At 49.2% G+C, this 16,334-nt stretch overlaps 1 protein-coding gene across 5 annotated transcripts in view; it reads left to right on the forward strand.

The window, feature by feature from the left end:
* Nucleotides 1-3,133, forward strand: part of ETS1 (ETS proto-oncogene 1, transcription factor) — a 60,631-nt gene extending 57,498 nt beyond the window's left edge. For all 5 annotated transcript variants that reach the window (XM_072355001.1, XM_072355002.1, XM_072354999.1 and 2 more), the window contains 2 exons: nt 1,934-2,052; nt 2,273-3,133. In XM_072355001.1, coding sequence (XP_072211102.1) covers nt 1,934-2,052; nt 2,273-2,488 — 335 coding nt within the window. In that variant the 3' untranslated portion in view covers nt 2,489-3,133. The remainder of the gene's footprint in view (nt 1-1,933; nt 2,053-2,272) is intronic.
* Nucleotides 3,134-16,334: the final 13,201 nt, after the last annotated feature.

Below are 16,334 nucleotides of genomic sequence, written 5' to 3' on the forward strand. Positions count from 1 at the left end.
GTAGGTTTCCATCTGTTTTATTCTGGGGAAGGAGTGAGAAAAAGTTCTTATCCTTTGTCTAGGCAGGATGGTGAACCTGGCTGCTCTGCAGCCTTGTGTCCTGGCACTGCTGGTCTGGTTTGGGCACTGGGTGCACTCTTATATGTGTAAGGCACTGGTATAAAGTCAGATGCAACTAGAGAATTGGTCCCTGCCTGTCTGTCCTCACTTGCCCTACCCCGTGCAGCTTGGAGCACCCACTTGCACAGTGATTCCCCTGTGCACAAAGCCTGGTGCTGTAAATAGGCCATGACTTCAAGATGTGAGGCTGCTTTGGGCCAGGCTTTGGATGCTCTGTTTCGGATGAGAGGTGAAGGCGTGATCTGAATTTCCTCCTTCACTTTGCTGTGACTCCATCCCTCCTGGAGGTCTTGGCAAGCTCCTGCTGAGGACACGAGGCTGCAGCATCTCCTGCCAAGAGTCTTCTTCTCATTTACGTCTGGGGTGATGCAGTGAGCCCTATGCTTTTTCTTGGGCTGGATAGGGACAGCAGGGATGAGATGCTCCTTTGTGCCACGTGGTTTGGGAGGAGATCCCACAAACCTGGAGCAATTCCTTGGGATTTCTTTCTGATTTCCCTTTGGGGAGGGCTGAATGGGGAGCAGTGATTCCCCAATCCCAGCGTTCCTGTCCCAAAGCCAGCTCTGTCATTTCCTGCTTGCCAGCGGCCCGTCTGCTTTGAGTCATTTGAAACACTGTGGAATAGGGGAACACCCCTCTCCTCCCTCTGTGCGTTATCCCGCAGCCACAGCTCTGACAGCCTCCATTGTCATTCATGGAAACAGGCTGCACTCCATCTCTTTATTCTGAGGAAATAACTTTTTTTTCCCCCTGCTTGAAGCTTGTGCTCACTGCTGTCAGCGCCGGGTTTGCCCCGTCCTGCCTGCCATCCTCATCCAGACTGCGCAGCTTTTCAGGGGTGATAAATCATTTCCTCTAACCTCTGGCTCTGTTTATTATTATTATTGTCATTATTATTGCTGAGATTTTCTAAGCTCCGTTTACAACATGTCAAAATCTCTCCCAGAGCTAAGTGCAGTGTTTTGGGTGCGGCCACATTTAAAGTTGCTCATGTAAGAGTTTTGGCTTGAGGGCTTCTCCTCTACCTTTGATTGGGACACAACTGCAAAGAAGAGATAATTCTTACATCACTCCACACACACCGTGAATCCAGCCAAAACCAGGCTGTGAAGCCGCAGTCTCAATTCAGTGCACCAGCTATTGCTCATTAGGTGTGTGAGGCTCAGCGCTGCAAGACAAATTGCTGTTGGCCAAAATTAGCACCCACACCAAATTGGGAGTCGGGGAGATAGAAAGAGAGGCTGAATATCCACAGTGAGGGATGCTCTTGCCTCTCCGGCTGCTCTGGTGGAAGCGGAACTCTGCCAAACCCGCCAGCCCCTGCCCATTCTCAGCAAGCCTGCAGCAACACGCTCTGGAGAAAGGCCAAATAATTTTCATACCTGGGTCCCCTTTATCTCCATAAACAGCCGCGGAGCAAAGAGTCAAGGTCGGGAAGCAGGAGTCTGCTGGAGTTCACACAATGGCCAGGAGCTTTTTGGCACACAGGGGTTGGTGATGCTCTCGTGCCAAGGCAGCACTGCTTGCTGTTTGGGTGCCAGAAAAATAATCCTATTTATGTAACTAAGAGTGAAGCATTCCAGTGCGCGAATATTCAGCTCTGACTGCAATGGAAGTTCTTTTACCTGCAGGATTTAACTCTTAGATTGTCTGTGGTTTTACCCTGCAGTCACCGATGCCTTTCTTTTTTTATTGGCAGAAGGTTTCATTTTATTTGCGGTGAGCACCATTTACATGTGAATCCTCCCATCCCAGAAAAGAAGGGGCTGTGATTTGCTGGCATTGATGTCTTGTGCTTCCTTTGTCTTTCCAGGCAGTGGACCCATCCAACTGTGGCAATTCCTGCTGGAGCTGCTCACTGACAAGTCCTGTCAGTCCTTCATCAGCTGGACGGGCGATGGCTGGGAGTTCAAGCTTTCTGATCCAGATGAGGTAGAGTGCCAGAGCCCAAATGCTGCTGAGATATTTAAGATGACTCTCATTTCCCAGACTTCTGTGTCCTCATGGACATCCTCAGTGCTCTGCTGTTGAACAGCTTGGTTGTCCCAAGTTTTAATGGCTTTGATGTGTCCAAGGGCTGCCCAGTCAAGCCAGAAAGACTTCTCATCCCTATGATGTCCATCCCCTCTGATTCTTTCCACTCCTCTCCTAGGTGGCCAGACGGTGGGGCAAGAGGAAAAACAAGCCCAAGATGAACTATGAGAAGCTGAGCCGTGGTCTGCGTTATTATTACGACAAGAACATCATCCACAAGACAGCCGGCAAGCGCTACGTCTACCGCTTCGTCTGCGACCTGCAGAGCCTGCTGGGCTACACGCCGGAGGAGCTGCACGCCATGCTGGACGTCAAGCCGGATGCTGATGAGTGAATTCTGAAGAGTTTATGGGACTTCATTTATTATTAATTTTTTTTTGCTTTTTTATTTTTATTTTTATTTTTTTTTTGTTAGGGAGCAACTCAGATTCGATGCTTTGAGGATGTCGGGAGAGAGGGCGGTGGGTGAGTCAAACTTCGGGTTGGAATAACCTCAGAAGTTTGGTTGGGAGAAGAAGGATGAGCCCTTTGTTTGCTGAGAGCTCCAGGACAGGCTTTTTTTCGGGGTGAGATTCTGAGTTTTAAGAAAGCCAGAAAAATGTAGCTCACTTTAAAAAGAAAAAAAAGAAAAGAAAAAAAAGCAAACAGAAAAACCTCCCCGTCCCTCGCTGGATAGAAAAGATATTAAGAAATGGATCCCTTTGGTTATTGTGCTGCTGGCACAACAAGCTGACAGTTCAGGAAATGATAGTATTCCTAAGGATCCGAGGGCTTCAAACTTGCTTTTTTTGGGGGGGGTGGGAGGGTGGGGGGAGGGAAAACAAAAGTGGGTGAAACTTCCTGCTTTGGGGAGGGGCAAGATAGGAAAAAACCCAAGAACTGGTTGTTGTTCTTGTCGCGTCGCCTTTCTGTCCGTTGTCTTCTTTTATACAAAGGACGGATCTTTTTTTTTCTAGGAGGGATCACGACTTTTTTTTTTAAAGAAAAAAAAAACACAAAAAACCAAAAAAAATTGTTAAAAGTTTTTATTTTATTAAATTTTGTGCCAGTATTTTTTAATTTTTTTTTATTTTTTTTTTTTTTTTAATTTTTAAATAGTCTTAAGCTCTAAGATGGTCTCAGTATTGCAATACCGTGTGTGTTTGTTTCTGTTATGCCAGCAGAGTTTTATCACAGCGAGGAAAAAGAGAAAATGGTTTCTGTAGACCCCACAGGAGAAGGGCAGCGCTGCAGTCTGTGCTGTCTGGGTGGGATGTGATGCAGCCCCAGCTCTGACCCAGCTCTATTGCTGCCAGCTGGGGGTCTCCGCTCCCACCCGCAGCCCTTGCGCTCCGTTCTGCTGCGTGCTGCTAAAGCTGGGTGAGATTTCCAACAGTGCTTTTTTGTTGATGCTGTTCAAAATTGGTCTCTCTCTTCCATCTGCTCCTTGCGCTCGCAGTGAGTTTCCAAAGCGTACCGAGATTTTTTGCAGTGAAAAATGCCTTTTGTGTTTTCCAAATGGGGTTTTTGCTCCAGGCTGGATGTGGATCTGGGCAGCCGGGTCTGGTTGTTGGTGACCCTACAGGGTGGTTGAAAACAGATGATCACTGCGGTCCTTTTTAACCCAGGCCATTCTATGATTCTATGAGGAACACTTTGGTGCTTTCAGAAACTCTCTCATGCTTTGCAGGGGACGGGGGAGAAATCCCCGTATTGTAGAAGTTGGGGAGGGGAAAAAAAATCAGGAAAATGTTGAAAAACAAAAAGGAAATGTTTCTTCCTTCCTGTTTTGAGCAGCTCCATCCTTATTGCTGTATGTCTTAGCCAGCCTGGGCACAAGCAGAAGGGAAATTGGCCTTTGCAAATGGGATCTTTACTGCCCTTTGTGAGCCTGATCTGCAAACTATGTCAGGGTGTGATTAACATGAAGCACATGACTGTTGGTGGTGGGGTGGGTGACCTGTCTTGTGCTTGACCGAGTGCAGGAGCACAGCAGAGTTGGTTATGGGGGGCTACTTCTGTGTGTTGGAGCTTTTCTACCCCATTTACCCACAGAGGAGTGAATCCCACTCTGCTGGGCAAAGACCGTGCAGGGCTGGACTCAGTGTGACAGAAGGGACTCAGTGGTAAAAATGAACATTCCTGGAGGTGACCCCAGGGCAGAACCCGTGCAGATCTGGCTGTGGGATTGGGGCATTTGCTACAGGGAGCTGTTGGATGTTTTATTTTTAAAGACAGTATTATGCATTTGAACCAAAAGTAGCTTTTTGTGTGTGTTACTTGTCCGTCTGAGTGTCTTGTGTAGCTGCATCCACCCAGAGGCACTGCCAGGGAGAAGAGGAGGGCGGCTTTCAGGAGAGCTGCTGGAGGGGGTGCAGATGGAGGTGTAGGTAAGGGAGGATGTTGGGTATGCTCACAGTGTTGGGGCTGCATGTTGTCCCACTGAGCATGTGCAAAAAGTAGCAGGACAGATGGAAAGGAAGGAAAATAGGATGGAAGGATGGTGAAAGGTGCACGCACCAAAGGAGGGGTGGCCCACCCCTTCACTAACTGCTGGGAGGTGAAAGACAGATGGGTTCCTTGGGCAGGTGGGAAAGCAGCTCTGAGCTGGAGGGGAGGGAGGGCAGTGTGTGTACTGGGGAGCTGCAGTGAGGGCTTCACCCAGCAGGGACCGGCTCATCGAAAGGCAGAGGGAAGGGTTGCTGCAGCTGCTGGGCAAAGGGGACAAGGCACAATAGCACAGAAATAGGTAGCAGGGGATTAGTGAAAGGACACCCCAACATTGCATGGCAGCTCATTAGGGTTTTAGCACTCAGTGATTTTCTTAGGCTTTTGGGGTTGCTTTCTTGCATTTCACTGCAAAGTATGCAGCTTCCAGTCCCCACATGCAGTCAAGTGGCCGAGCTCCCATCTTCTGTCTGTGGTATCACACTGTGCCCTGGGAAATGCCTCCCGCTTGGCCCTGCTGCAGCTGAAGTGCCTTTTTCAAGCAGAAAACAGGGATAACATTTCACTCTGACTGTAGGAGTCAGAGTTTTGGCTACTGACTCCATCATTCCACCAGGCCAAATCCCTCATCTCCCAGTTTACTGTTTTCTTTAACTCTTTATTCCCATTCTAGAGACCATCCCAGAGAGGGCTGTGTGCTGTTTATACACTGGAAATGTGTGGATTTGTTTTTGTTTCTTTTTCTTTTTTATCCCACTTTTGTAACTGCGCGTTGACTTTTGGAGAAGGAGGTGTGACCTCCTGTTCTTCAAGGCCATGAAAGTCTGGTGAACTCACACACGTGCTGAACCAGCAGGATGGGTTTGAGAGGGATCTGCCAGGGATGGGTCTTGCTCCTCTGCTGGCTGCTCTGTGTAACGGTGAGCTCCAGCCTTGGCAGATACAGATGGCACTCAGGAATTGGATGGGTTTGTCTTGTTCTGGAACATCTCCAGTGATTGATTTGTTTTCTTTGTCCTGCTCCTGATCTGCTGTTCTTGGTGTCTGACCCCAGTGGGGCACATCCCCTTCACCCTCTGTGTCCCCTTTGTCCCCCAGCCTGGGGAGCACAGCTCTCTGCACTGTGGTGACCTTCCTTTCCCAATGACTTTTTAAGGTGCATTTCCCAAAGAATGTGTCATTACAAAAATCAGGGGAAAGGGGCCTCAGTAAGAGGTGTAAAATGCTGGAAAAAAGCAAGCAGATCTGCCTAGATCTATCCTCCATCTCTGTGTATGATGACCATAACCTGCGCAGAGCTGTATGCCTGCAAGTGCAGATCCATTTATCTACACGTTACAACCATCCAGCTCCAGGCATGGTCACTCAGAATGTGATCACTTTGGAGAAGTGATAGAACCATTAAGGTTGAAAAAGCTTATGAGGTCACCATATCCAACCCCAACCCATCCCCACCGTGCCCATCGAACCAGAGTGGTTCGACGAGAACCGGAAGATATCACACAGTTTAACCTCTTCCCCTATTCCCAAACCAGCACCCACTCCACAAAGCAATCCCAGTAAGCACCAAGCAATGCAGAGGCTGCAGGAAGCATCTCCACTTTCTGTCTCGTTGCCTTCTGGAGGGCTTTTCTGCAGAGCTTTGGGGCCTGACTACCGCATTGCTGTGAGCATCACAAGCGTTGGGTTCCTCAGCACGCTCTGCTCTCTGGCGGGGTCTATCCAGCATCTGTGAGCTGATGTCTACATTCCAAAGAGGTCTAAATAAATGATGAATCTATGTGTGCATTTATGTTATAATGGAATCTGTCCAGGAATTAACTGCCTCAGTATAAAAAAGAAACCAACCAGAAAAAAAAAAGAAGTCGTCGTTGTTTGTCGTTAAACGTTTTGTTTTTACAGATGGGAATCTGTTGTTTTCTTTGTTGTTTTTAAGCTGATAAAGATAGAAGAAGAGAGAGAGAAAAAAAAAAGAAGAGATTGTTATATTGTGCCGTTCGACTATTTTCCAACGTGTATTTTCATATAATTTATATTTTTTAAAAGCGGGGGGAAAAAAAATACAAAAAAAATTAAAAAAAAAGAACTTTAAAAGCAAGATTAAAAAAAAAAAAGAAAAAAAAAAAGAAACAGAACCAAGGAAAAAAAAAAAAGCAGGTGCTTTTTACAAACTGAGCTGAGGTAGCGTAGAGATGTAGCGGTGTGTGTGTGTGTCCGTGTGCTGTGGTGGTGTTGTTTCCAAAGGATACAAAAAAATGCCCCTCCTCCATTGAATACTTAAAAGAAGGTAGGGGTTGGTTTTGTTTTAATTGCTGATGCTGGCACATCATTTTGCTGGAGAGTTTTTTATATACTGTAGCCTTATTTCATATTGTATTTTAAACCATGTGGAATTAAAAGAAGAATAATTCATAGCGCTCGGTCCCCGTGTGCTGCTTTGTGAATTTGCTCTTACGTTGCCTTCACTTTCCAGGTCCAGGTGACAGTGGGCTGGGGAACTGGAGGGGGTTTTCACACCAGGAGATGCTGCTTGTCCATAGAGCTGAGGTTGTGTGATGGGGAATTCGGACAGTCAGTGCTGAGGCACCAGTTCAGGCAAATGAGCATCAAAGTGGATTGACCAGACACAGCATCCACAAATGCAGGCATCAGATGGCTTTAGCACCAAGAAGAGCAAACAAGTCATCGATGTACATTGCATCGGGATGCAAGCAATGAATCCAGGAGGAGGAATATTTATAACAGCTCCATTTATAGCAACACTTGGCTTGCAGACGTGCAGGAAGAAAGAAGTTTGGGGGAGGGCTGAAGGATGGGTGGGTGAGCACTGCCACTCACCAACCCAGCAAGCTTGTCCCCTTATAGCGTGCATAACCTGGGGACCACACTTCAATGCTTGCTCTATAAATACCCGCTGGTGGCTGCTGGGGAAGCCCCTGCACACCTGGGCTGCTCACTGTGGAAACTTTAGAGAGCAGTGAATGTCTCCAGCTCCCCCAGCAGCACTGGGGATGGCAGATGGAGCAACACTCCAACTCTGCTCTTCATCAGCTCTCAGATGCTGGGTTTGGCTGGGTGCTACAGCCAGCAGTGCTGTAGATGAGTGGGATGGAGGCAGTTTTCACACTCAAAAGCAGACACAAGGCACTGAGAATGGGGCTTGAAATAGGGGCCAGAAAGCAAAGCGGCCTGGTTTGGGTTGCTGTCTTGAAATATTTGAACGGGTGCTTGAGGGAAAGAAGAAAGATTGAAAGAGGAACTGAAATTAACGAGGACTGAATGAAGGGAAGGGCTCTCTAGAAATCTCTGAGCTAGGAAAAGAGACATAAGGAGGTGATGGGAGGGGAGAATAGAGAGAATGCCATGGAGAGGGATAGGAGCAAGGACAGAGCTGCAGCCTGAAAGCAGTGCTGCAATGCTCAGCCGAGCCCTGCAGTGCCCACCAGGGACAACAAGGGACATACACAGAATAACGGGGGATTCAGGGCCAGTTCACAGCATAAAGGCCTCAGTCCTCCTTCTGCCCAAGCCTTGCTGCAGGTGGTGCAGGGGATGCCAGGGCTGTCCCTGCAGTCAGCACTTTCCGCTGTTTGCTTTCCGCACCCGGCTCCCTCCCACTGTGCAGAGGCCTCTGAACAACGTCCAACAGCAACTTTCCGGCTCCTCCGGCGGCCTTTCCCCCACGCTGCCATTCCCTGGCCCTGCATGAAAGCCGGCCCCACAATGCGCCATTGTGCCTGGGGGGAGGCAGCAGCTGGGGGGGCTGCACTCCCACCAGCACCAAACATCTTCCTGGGGGCCTGGGGGATGCCCTGCACCAGGGATGCTCCCCAAATTCTGCATCTGAGTCATGGAGATGCTTGCTGAGCTCACAGCATCCTTTTGGGGATGGAGGAAGAGCACAGTGTGCCCAAGGCCATGCTGACTTGGATTTATTGCATGGCATGATGCTGGGATGCCCTAATCAACCCCATGCTTGAATCACCCCCAGTGGGAGCAGGCACTCCCAGCACAGCCCTGTGCCGTTCCTCAGCCGCCATCCCATTCCCTTCTCCTTTCCATCCCTTTTTCTTTCATCCCTCCTGGCATCCCAATGCTGCTACAGCTCCAGCCCCATCACAGGAACACTGCCAAGTATTTCCAGTTTCCATCACTGGTATTAACCAGCTGGAAAGCACCCGATGTAACCATCACCACGCAGACCACCGGTAGTCCCAGGGCTGTGAGCCCAAACCTGAGCATCCCCAGGGCTGCTGTAGAGCTGGGAGTGGGCTCCTTTGGGGAACTGTATCACTCCAGGGTAAGCATGCCAAGAAATGCAAAGAAATATAAAAATCCCTGTAATGAGCAATGTTTTCTTTTTAACTTTTTTTTTTTTTCTTTGGGGTTTCTATGTTTTTCTCCATCCCAGCTGCTCCTGTAGGAATCTCTGTATGGGTGTTGCCATCACCCAACCTGCTGAGCTTTGCAAAGTGTGCTGCAGGTCTCAAAGGGCCGGAGGGCCATTTTGCCTTCCCCTCACCATCAGAAACTCCATTCCCTGAGCCTGATGCAGGTGATGTGTGTAAATTTTGCACTTTTTGCTCCTGTGCTCTGTGGGCTGCACAAAGGGAGCACCGAGCTGTCCCTGCCCACACACCCACAGCAGCAGCCATGCAATGTGAGGCTGGAGCAACACAGCTGCCATTGCAGTTGGTGGTGATTCATCAGGAACCTCAGGACCGGTGGGGCTGTGCCAACTGCCCGATCACCCACAAAAAGGAGAAATAAACCCAAGGCAAACCCAGCAACTCAACAAGAAGCCATTCGTGAGCCTTTTCCAGGGGCCTGATGGGAAGCATCACCCGGTGAGCACTGCGTGTTGGCAGCAAGTGATGTGATTCCATAGGAGCATTCCTGGTTGCAGCCTGGGGATCTGCGCAGTCCTTCTCTGTTAAAATTAGCAACAAAGAATGTGCAATTCCTACCGGGATAGCTTATGGAAATGATAAACAGAAACAGGACAAATAAAGTTTTATGGCTGGATTTAGAAATCTCAGCAGCTGGAGGACTTGGTTCCCCCACCGTCAGCAATGGGCTTTGGAGGAGAGGGGAAAAAGCAGAGAGCGGGCTGCTTCCAGAAGTTGCACATTTTAGCTAAATTAGTTTAGTAAACAGTTTGCTTTATGATTCAAACTTGCTCAACCACACAGGCAAAACTGATACAAATCAGTCGTAAGCTGGTATGCATGCGCCGGATGGGTTTATATGGGCCTGCAAGCCAGAGCTCGCTCCTCGTGTGCACGCATGGACATGGCCCTCAGCAGATAAGGGCTGGATGGGATCAGCAGAGTGAGTAGGAGAAAGATCTGATCCATTTTGCCTCAAATACTGTCCTGATGGTGACCAGCAGGAGATGGAACAGGAGGAGCAGCAGCACAGGGTGGGTGATGACTTTCCAGCCCTGTGCTGCTGAGGACCCACATCCATTCCTCATTGCTCCCAGCTGGACTTCCAGACATGCTGAGAATTTTCTCAGTCATTCTAAGCCACAGACATCTTCGTTTTGGGTTGCCGTAACGACAGAAATAAACACAGAACTTTCTGGTGGTGGATAAAAATGACTTGTGGTTTTTGACCAACCAACTTCTGTGCATTCAACTTCCAGATGCTCCGGAGAGGACGGCCTTTAGAGAATGCAGGCAATCTCGTATGGGAAAAGCAAGGCTGCTTAAAGCCACTCCAAGTGGGGTCCTAAAACTGAGGACGTGCTGGTGGAGCTGTGTGAAAGAGTTTAGGTTTAGTGATATGCATGAAGATGGAATGCAAAAAAATGTTGGTAGTGTTCTGTTTGCTCTTCTTATGAGCCATGAAGATGGTTTGCAAGTGTTGACTTGTTCAGAAAGCACCCAGTAGATATGGTTCATGTCCTAGTAGGTAAGAGAAGTGCTCACAGGTCTAGTCTTGCCTTCCCTGTTTGCCCCCAAAATGCTGAGACTCATCTGAGTACCCCAACTCAGCCATTCCTCTGCTTTTATTCTCATGCTCAGGTGGCACACAGAGGTCCAAACCACTTGTGTCCCCATTTCTGCTGGACAAACACATTCTGCATGAGGTCCATCTCATCCAACTGCAGCCTGGCTGGCACAGTCCCGAGTTTGTCCTTGAAGCCTCAGCGCAGGGTCATGGTGGATGATAAAAGCAAAGACTCGGTCTCGGGGCACTCCAGCCTTGCACTGTGGGTGACTTGATGTCCTCCAGTGGATGAGATCCACCATCTGATGTGGTTTTGGAAACATCCCCTGAAAACCAGTGAGGGAAGCTAACAGATTCCCTTTGGGAAAAGCAAAGCCTGTAGCAGAAAAGCTGGTGGCAAATGAATGGAAGCTCAATGAAGGAACTCGGAACTGTGAAGATTCAGCCCTTTAGTGGGGCTGCTTAACTTAAACCAGATTTCTGTAGGAAATAACTCCAGGACACCACAAACTATGCACTGCTGCTGCTTGGATACGTCCATACTCTATCATCCCAGTCTATTTTTTCCCCATCTTCCCTTCCAAGCATTGTTCCAAGCCTGAAGGCTCTGTCTCAGCCAGCTGGGTGCCCTGGGAACAAACTTTCCCACCACTTTCTCTCTCCCCATGAAGGACACAGAGGGAAGCAGACAAGAGGTCTCATCAAAGCTGGTGGGAAGTTCTTGTTGTGAGTGCATGTGTTATTATTTAGGACCCTGGCTGGAAGGAGGTAACACTGGCACTCCATCTCTGTCACAAACAAAGCGGTGCCGGGATTGAGTTGGTTGCTTGGGTTGCAGGCTGGGAAGCAAGAAGCCTGCCTCAAAAATCAAGATGGAGGAGACAATACCCAACTGCTTTCCAGGTTTGGAGAATGACGTTCTCATGACTTTGAGTGGAGGGAAACAGACCAACACATCCCCATTGTGCTCTCTTCTCCACAACAGGATGCTCGGAGCCTTGGTCGTTGCAGTTTCTGGATGAAAGAAAAGCCTGAAAAGGGCATGAATTGCAATCCTGGAAAAGGCAACGAGTCCTCAAGGCAGCTTTCTAGGTGGTGTATGTGGTTTCTGATAAATTAGTTTTTCATTTCTTTTAAAAGATGTCTGCTTTCCATAGAAATTATGGGGTTGGCATTACAGTAGAGTCAACGTGGGCTTACACTTTTGGCCAGAAGCCCGGGGAAGGATTTATACTATCAGCAGCAAGAGGATAAATGGCAGCTCTGCCTCGCTGACAGTGGTGCTACCTGCAGGAGGAGACTTCTTTATTTAATGCAGCCTGAGTTGAACATCTGCTGGGAGAGGAATCCAGTGCTCCCTCCTGGTGCTGATCCGATTAACCCAGCTGAGAAAAGCTTTATGAGCACAGTCAGCATCACCGAGGTGCTTGGTGAGTTTGGGTGGGAGGGAACAAGGGTTGGTGCGGGGCTCCTGTACCCCAGAGCACAGTATGCAGGGGATGCAGGGGCTGCTTTCATCCCACAGCCCCGGAGATATCCCAGCTTTCCCTATTTCTCTTAAAATCTCCCCACCAGATAGGATTTGGGAATAAGCCAGCTCTGGTCATTGCAATTTGAATAAATACAGAACTATAGTGAAAAAAAAATTAAATGGAATTGAATGATCCTATTGGTAGGGAAGGGTGCAAGCATGGGTTTAAGCTGGCTGCAGCTTTATGGGGGCAAAAGCATGAGCAGGGGATGTTCTCTGCCCTAAGGCCCTGCTGTCAGCTGGTGATATTTTACCAGAGCTGGGACCAAAACTCCCTGAGCCCTGACTGGCGTGCAGGCCCTGGGAGTCTAAACATGTTCCCTGGCATTAATCACTGGTAATGGAAACCAGAGCTGGCTCTTGTCCCCGCTGAGTCAATGCAACCCTTGCAAACAAGTTGGGAAATACTCACGCAGGCTGAGAATGGGGCATGAAAGAAATTCCAGGCAGGGCTTTTTATTTTTTATTTTTTTCTTTTTAGTGGAATTTCAAAATTGGAAAACCATAAAGGGAGTAAAAATAGAAACAAGAACAGCAGAAACCTCAGTCCTCCAACAGCCTGCTGGCCTCGAGCCTCCTTTCTCCACCTCCACCTCCCCAGCTGCCCCTTCCCACTCCTACCAGTGACACCAAGGTCTAGCTGTGCTGGAGGACCTTAGGGCAGGACTTCAGGGCTATGACAGAAATGCCCCCCAGCTGGCAAGTGGTTTCTGTAGGTCCAGGTGGGCCCTGCGGCCCTCGGGAGTAAAGGATGTCAAGGTGAGGCTATGGGTGCACTATCCTAAGAGACCTCCATGAGTCTCACTGCACTTCAAATTAACACATCTCATCCCAGCTGTAACAACAGAGCTGTAACCCAGGATCTGGGCTCCAAGCCCTTGTTCCCTGGGCATGTCGCATCACCCCATGGTGAGAAGAAGGTTTCCCCTCCTGCAACTCTGTTATGCATGGTGAACCCAGCAAAGGATTGCTGCATGACTAATTGTAGTCCCAGGGACCCTGCAAGCACTTAAGAGAGATGGACTCTCTAAACACTTAACGAGGTTTCACTGAAATGGCAGCTAAATGATCTCCTCTCCCTGCTGTTGAGGAAGCGGTCGATGCAGGGTCGTGGTGAGGAGATAAATCTCTCCCCAGTTTCATCAGTTGGTGCTGAGATGCAGAAGGATGGGTTTGGGAATGGTTTTAGGAGCCAAAGGCCGTGGGACATCTTTGGGATCCAGTGTCAACGCAAAGAAAATTGCAAGCAGTCAAAAGCCCACACCACATCCATGTGGGACCATGGAAAATCCCTGCAGTCACATGGAAATGCAACTCCAAATGTTTTTTGACAAAGATCGTAGCATCTCCTGGAAATAAGGAGGGAAATGGTGGGGGTGCATGATGATTTCCCCCATCACTGCTCCTGTGGGGGGAGAAGGAGGGCTGAGATGGCCCCCTCCTTTCTATCTTCAGCATCTTTCCCCTTTTTCCCTAGAAAGAAATGAAGAAACGAAAATGGAAAGCAGATCCTTCAGAAAGACTTCCTTACCGAAGGCTCTGCTGAATAATAATCCAGCCTATTTGCATTAACGTGCCATCTAAGAGCCGCTCGGAGGGAAGAGGTCATGTTTATATGTGATCTGTGAGAAAAATGGGGCAAAAACCGATGGTTCCTGCCCACGCACTGCGGCGCTGAAAGAGATACTCTGTCCCAGATGGATGCAATTAGGGGGAGGCAGCAAGAAAAAATATTACGCAGGTGCTGTGGGATGTTTCTGGAAACTTCAGATGTTGCTTTTCCCAATGCTGGAGATCGTGCTCCTTCTATTTATTGAGTGATCGCTGTTTCCCTGCGCTATGGTTGGTACAGGAGGCTTGGGAAACACACAGGGCTGGGCTGTGTTTTACTGCTTTTCTTCTTTATTTTTGTTTCTACTTTTTGCTTTTTATGCACAATCCTGTCCCCAAAATGTGGTTCTTGCAGATTCAGGAGGAAAATCCTCGGAGCCAGGCAGTGGCTCAAGTGAAGCTCATTTCTCTGGGCAAAGCGGGCAGCTTCCTTGGGGCACAGAGCCCATTACATGCCCCGTCCTGGGGCAACCAAGGGGTTTAACTGGGGGAGAATGCTAGGAAAAGTCGGGCACCAGAGCAGCCTCCCTCCCTCCATTGCCCCCGGATGGCTTTGGGAGCAATGAGATGTTTGGATAATGTAAATCCATCCGCCTTTGGCTTTTATGGTGCCCAAGGGATACATCTGTCACAGTGGGGCTCCCTCCCTTCGGGGAGCAGCCAGCTCCACGCTACCTAGAGTCGTGCTGGAGGGGTTGCTGGGCAGCGCAGGTTTCTTCTCCCTGTGGGATTTGTGGCTTTGAAATATGCCTTTTTTCCTTTGCTCTGATGATGCTAAATAAAACCCCATGGTTTTTTTTTTGCAGGACAGCCCCGCGGGGGAGCAGCACGAGGAGGCTCCTGGCTGCCGCCGGTCACTGCCGGCCGTGAGAACTGGGGCTCTTCGGAGGGAGTTTGGCCACTTGGTTTGTTTGGTTTGATTTCTCTCTCCTCTTTTTTTGTTGCTGTTGTTTTCCCTTCGGGTTACGAAGGGGCTCAGACAGCGCAGCGCCAGGTGGCATCGCTCTGGGCAGACACACATTATGCTTTTCCTAAGGGGAGCCAGGATTATTTTGGCCAGGATTGAGCAGAGCAGCCCAGGCTGCAATTCTCCGCCTCATCCAAAGAGGAGCGCAAATGCCAGGCCTCAGTTTCCTCATTTTCAAAACTATTGAAAAATGCTTATCAATGGGTTGGGTTTTTTGGTGGGTTTTTTTTCTGGCAGGAGGTGTTTCCAGGCTCTCTGTTTCCAGCTCAGGGAAAAACACAGTTGGAAAAGTCAGAGGAATGGGGAAAAATAGGAAAAATCAGGAAAAAATCGGAATTCCCATACTATGCAAACTGTAGAGTGATCCCGAGAGCAGATCTATTCTGCCTGCTGGCATTTTTAGCAGCTGCTGGCCCTGCTCAGCTCATCCTAATCTCTTAGCTGCCATCCCGTGTTAAGAAATCTCAGTGACAATGCATCTTACGTGGGGTCATTTCCTCCAGGGCAGGCTCCTGCTGGTCACAGCCACACTGCAGGCTTCTGTTTAACATCTGCTCCTGCTTCTGCCCTGCCCTTTGGGTCACTGGCACAGCTCGCCTTTCACCCCGCCTCGCTCAGTGGGGACAAGGAGCATCGCTCCCTCCCCATCCCCTGCATCATCGCCTCAGTGCCTACACAATGGATTCTGGCATCTTGATGTGCTCCGAGCCTTCATGCAGGGTCACCCATGTGGGTCACATTTGGTGGCAGGGGCCTTTTGACCCTTTGCTCATAGCTATGGCACAAAGAGCATCGCTTTCCCTATCAGACGACTCTATCTGAATTAGCACCATTGCTCCAGTGCTGCACAGTACAGCACTGATTGCTGGGCCTGGTGTACCTGCCTGGTGCCCGCCCTCATGCCCAGCAGTTTGGATCCAGCAGCCAAATGTGGCATGAGTGTTGAGAGCAGCACAAACTCAACCTCTTAGTGGATCTCAGAGCACTTCCACTGCATGTTACACAGGCCTGTTGGTAACTGTGGTTCCTGCTGTTCCTGCCTGCAACAATTCAGGGTTTGGCTCCCTACCAAAAGTGATCAGCCTTCTGCTTCCCAGGAACAGTGCTTTGGTAATGACGTAAGGGAATAAGGTCCTCAAAGGAACCATGAGAAGAAGTTTCAGCAGCAAGTTCATGGCCCCAGAGCCTTGGATTTGCATGAAAACCCATGAAAACCTGTTTACAATTTCTTCTCCCTGAGTCTCCAGTGACTCACCTGGTGAAATGGGAGAATCTTAGGATCACAAAATCATTAAGGCTGGAAAGTCCAACTATGGACCCCTCAGCATGTGGGCTGATCCCACAGCCATCTCTGCAAGTGGGCAGGAGGATGGGGCATCCCTGGGAAACAGAGTGAGTGGTTTTAATTTTCCTCTTGATCCACGGAGAAAAGAAAAGCTGGGAGATTTACGACCTGCCTTCTCCTCCTCCAGGTTTATAAATAGCGTTTATCAGGTGCTGGGCATATGGTGGCTTTTGGGGAACGCCAGAGGGGGATCAAAAGCAGTGTTGGTGCCTCCTCCCCTCCCCTTTCAATGTCTCATCTCCTGAGCCCATCTATAAACGGCCACATTAACCTCTCTGCTTCAAGCTGGAGATGGGCTCAGCCATTTGCCATCTGCAGCCTGCACAGCCACCCCCCAGCTCCTG

The sequence above is a fragment of the Excalfactoria chinensis genome, chromosome 21, assembly GCF_039878825.1.
Source record: "Excalfactoria chinensis isolate bCotChi1 chromosome 21, bCotChi1.hap2, whole genome shotgun sequence".
Lineage (NCBI taxonomy): Eukaryota > Metazoa > Chordata > Aves > Galliformes > Phasianidae > Excalfactoria > Excalfactoria chinensis.